Below are 4,763 nucleotides of genomic sequence, written 5' to 3'. Positions count from 1 at the left end.
TGAAGCGGCCAATGGTTATGAGATTTCGGGATTATGTGGACACGGAGCATGTTATGGCACGGGCGTACAAACTTAAAAACAGTCCGTTCGGCGTCGATAGGCAATATCCGAAAGAAATAAAGAACGCTAGGAGGGAGCTGTACAACTCAGAAGAGGCTAGAAATGCACGAGGAAACAGACAGAAAGTGTTGATAATGTACCCGGCAATGCTTTTCGTTGACAATAGGATGGTTAAAGACAAATTCCCGGACTGGGTTTTAACACTGAACACCGATATAGTAGATATGATAAAGCACAATGAATCTGTGACTGGTAGCTGTAAACGAGACATTAACATTAAAAGCAGGATCTACTCGGATGAAACGGACATCGATCAGAAAAACGAGGGTACGTAAATATTTCCACGACAGATGGCGTGTTTGAGGAAGAAATACCCTCAAGTGACTCAGAAAGCGAGAATGACTTCCCTCCTATGTTTGTAAACAAAAGTAACACAACACGTTACCAAAACAATATACATGTACATGCAGATTTAGAACACAATGTCTTACCGGAGTTTAGTCGGGCTGATAGTCCTTCTCAAAAGCACACTTTTATGAATAAGTCCAAGGAAAACACTATCACCCAAATAAAACAGAAACAGTCGAGCAAAGTGCAAAAACAGCCCAGTATAAATGCCTCCGAACAGCAGGTGAAAACTAGCACTACACGCAAATCTAGTGGAGTTTTTTCCCAACAGGTTAAAAATACGACAGTGGGGAGTAAGAAACCAGTGGGATCCCAGCAACGTACAGCACAGGGGATCGAGAAACAAGACACGGCGGCTAAAAATAGCTCACCTCAGTCTGATGTGTCCGAATAGGCCAGTAGTGAGGAGAATTGTGGGATCAAATTTTGTTTATTCAATGTACAAGGTTTAATTGGTAAACGATTTAACAAATTAGACTCAGAAGAAATGATTGCTTTATTTAATGAAAATGATATTCTTTTATTAACGGAAACATGGCTAAATGATAGTTATAACTGTCAAGTAAAGAACTTTCATTATTGCCTGTTGAACAGACAAAATAAACATAAAGGTGCGAAACGCGTTAGCGGTGGTGTAATTATTTATGTACATGAACGCAAGGTTATGGACTTTGAAAAAGATATAAAAAAGATATGGGTAGCTCTTGAAGACCGAGTTAAGCGTACCGATGAGCGGGTAGGCAAGCTGGAGGACAAGGTGGATTCGGTCGACGTTGAGGCGGCGCAGATGGCGGACAGGATGGCCACCTTGGAAAAACAGCGGGAGGAACTTCGGGACGATGTTGCGTACTTGAAGTCGCAATCTATGAGGAACAATCTTATTTTTACTAATATCCCCGAAGATAATTCCACCGGCAACGAGTCCGCTGAGGTCACCGAAGACAAGCTCCGCCAACACCTTCAGGATATCCTCAAGCTCGCGAAGGAGACGGTCGAGTCCATTCGCTTTGAACGTGTTCACCGGTCTCCAGGTCAACCAGTGCCGGGCAGAATCCGCAACATCGTTGCAAAGTTCACGTTTTTTAAGGACCGGGAGGTAGTAAGGAGACAGTGGAAGCATTTGGCGGGGACGGGCCGTCAAATGTACGAGCAGTTTCCACCGGAAGTACTGGACAAACGCCGCAGGCTAGTGCCCAAGATGAAGGACGCCAGGAAGGAGGGCAAACGTTCATGGATAGTGTACGACACCCTGTACGTAGACGGCAAGCCGGTGAGGAGCTAGGGGCACGACGGAGGTGAACTTTCGGTTCTTTCATGGAATGTTCATGGACTAAATAGGGACAAAAAAGAGAGTATAGACTTTGTAAATATTTTAGATAAATATGATATTTGTTTCCTTTATGAGTCATGGTGTGATTCCTCTAGTAATATTGATTTAAAAGGATATAAATCACATAATTTTTATCGTAAATTTCAACATAGGAACGCTAAGCGAAATAGTGGTGGAATAGTTTTATATTACAAAGAGCACTTAAGCGATGGAATTGAAATAATTAAAAATCATTTCGATACAATCATTTGGTTAAAACTTGATCACACCTTTTTTAATATCCTCGAAGACATTTATTTATGTGGAACCTATATTTGGGGCGAGGACTCGCCCATATACAATACTGTAAATGTTGATTTATTTGATATTTTAGAAAACGATCTGTTTTTATATGATAGTCTTGGATGTGTATTTGTATGTGGTGATTTGAACAGTAGGGTTGGAAGTAAAAAAGATTATGTTGTTCATGATAAATATAATTGTTACACTGATAGTCACGATTACGAATTTGATTGCACCCCTGACAGGGCCTCAATCGACAATTCACATAATAATCATGGGATAAAACTATTAGATATTTGTAAAGGGTCAAGTTTTCGCATTGTTAACGGTCGTATTGGTAATACCAATCAACATACATTTTTGTCACATCAAGGCTGTTCTATGATTGACTATTTGTTGTCGAGTGAGCGTAATTTTTCACAGATCAAAGACTTTAGAATAGAATCTTTCAATGAATGGAGTGATCATGCACCGTTACATATTTCATTACTATGTAATAGTATTATACCAGGAACTACAAACTACTCTGAAATTAAATATAAGTGGAATGTCTCTTTTCGGGAGCAGTTCCGCTCCGGGATTATTGCTAATTTGCCTGCTTTTAACAATATAGTCAATAGTGCAGATTGCTCGAGCAAAGATTCCGTTAATAATATGTTATCTATGTTTACAAATACAATACGAAGTGTAGCCGATCCATTGTTTTCTAAAGAATGTTTTTATACTGATGAAGTTTATTTTGAAAATTATACAAGTAGTAATAAAGGTTGGTTTGACCATGACTGTATCGTTGCACGGAACCTGTATTTAGAAGCAGTTAGAATTTTTAATATTGATAAATCAGATGCTAACAGATTAATTTTATGTGAACGGAAAACTCATTATAAGACAATTGTCCGTAAAAAGAAGAATACTGATTACAAAAAGAGAATGGGAGATATTGAAAACTTAAGAAAGAGGAGACCTAGAGAGTTTTGGAAACATTTTAAGTCTAAGTCTTCTAATAAATCAAACCAAATACCACTAAATGAATTTCGGGAATATTTTGAAACCCTCAGTAATAACACTTTTGGTGGTATTAATCACGAGGCAGATGATTTTAATAATAATAATAATTTTAATGAACCAAATAATTCCTTTCCTGAAATGGATGAACCGATATCACTGCAAGAAATTATAAATGCTGTTAAGTCATTGAAACGATGTAAAGCCTATGGCAGTGATACTATGTTGAATGAATATTTTATTGAAACTGTAGATATTTTATCTTCGCATTTATGTGATTTGTTTAACAATATATTGAATTCGGGTTATTATCCCGAACAATGGACTGAAGGTATTATAATCCCCATTCATAAAAAAGGTTCAGAAACTGATGTTAATAATTACAGGGGAATTACTTTGGTTAGCTGTTTATCAAAATTATTTACTACCGTTATAAATAAGCGTGTTGAAACTTTTTGTGAACAACATGATATTATTTCGGATGCCCAATTCGGATTTCGAAAGGGTCGCTCTACAATAGATGCTATATTTATACTGTTATCTCTGATACAGAATTATTTGTTTGAAAATAAAAGGCTATATATTATTTTTGTCGACATGATGAAATGTTTTGATACTATTTATAGAAATGCACTATGGCTGAAAATGTATAAATGTGGAATACAAGGGAAAATACTTAGAATTGTTCGGGACATGTATCAAAAAGTTAAATCATGTGTTAAATCATTATCATCATATTCTGATTATTTTAGTTATGCTGTAGGCTTACGGCAAGGGGAAGTTATGTCCCCTTTATTGTTTTCCCTATTCGTAGAAGATATTGAGTTATATTTGCAAATTGATATAAATTCAGGATTACACATAGATGATATTGTATTGATTTTATTATTATTTGCCGATGACATGGCCATTGTAGGAAAATCTCCTGATGAAATTCAAACGCATTTGGACAATTTAGCAAATTATTGCAACACTTGGGGATTAAAAGTGAATACCGATAAAACCAAAATTATGGTGTTTCGTAAAACAGGCGGGTTATTACCTAATGAAAAATGGACATATAATGGCCATGATATTCACGTTGTTAACGACTTTAACTATTTAGGTGTGGTGTTTAATTATACTGGCAATTTTAATCTTAACCAGGAACACTTGATTGGCAAAGCCCTTAAGGCAATGAATGTTTTATTTTGTAAATGTCAAGAGTATGACTTAAAACCAAAAATATTGTGTCAGTTATTTGACGCATTTGTTGGTTCAATTTTAAATTATTCAGCGGAGGTTTGGGGGTACACCAAATCTAAGGAATTAGAAAGAATTCATCTTAAGTTTTGTAAAAGATTATTAAGAGTCAAAACCAATACTTGCAATGCGACTGTTTATGGAGAATTAGGTAGATACCCGCTATATATTCAACGATATGTACGTATGTTGTCATATTGGTTTAGGGTTGCTACCACTGATAATATTATTATTAAAACTGTTTATTTACAAGCAAAGTATGATTGTAATAAAGGTTGTCGTAATTGGGTGTATAACATTAGAAAGATGCTAAATGATTATGGTTTTAGCTACGTTTATGATAATATCAACAATATTAATGTTAATACATTTATGACGGTCTTCAGGTATAGAATATACGATGCGTTTAAACAAGATTGGTATGGTACTCTAGAAA

General features: G+C 36.0%; 1 protein-coding gene across 1 annotated transcript; it reads left to right on the top strand.

Moving 5' to 3' along the window:
* The first annotated feature begins 1,132 nt into the window (after nucleotides 1-1,132).
* LOC128232842 (uncharacterized) lies at nucleotides 1,133-1,750 on the top strand. The gene has a single exon (XM_052946609.1). It carries the CDS (start codon nucleotides 1,133-1,135, stop codon nucleotides 1,748-1,750), a length of 618 nt encoding a protein of 205 aa, XP_052802569.1.
* The last annotated feature ends 3,013 nt before the right edge of the window (nucleotides 1,751-4,763 follow it).

Source organism: Mya arenaria, chromosome 4 (assembly GCF_026914265.1).
Source record: "Mya arenaria isolate MELC-2E11 chromosome 4, ASM2691426v1".
NCBI lineage: Eukaryota > Metazoa > Mollusca > Bivalvia > Myida > Myidae > Mya > Mya arenaria.
The sequence above is the reverse complement of the archived record's forward strand: the minus strand, read 5'-3'. Positions and strand labels throughout refer to the sequence as shown.

Bases quoted from the DNA above. Each gene is read 5' to 3' on its own strand.
- LOC128232842 (XM_052946609.1), top strand. From the start codon at position 1,133: ATGGACTTTGAAAAAGATATAAAAAAGATATGGGTAGCTCTTGAAGAC.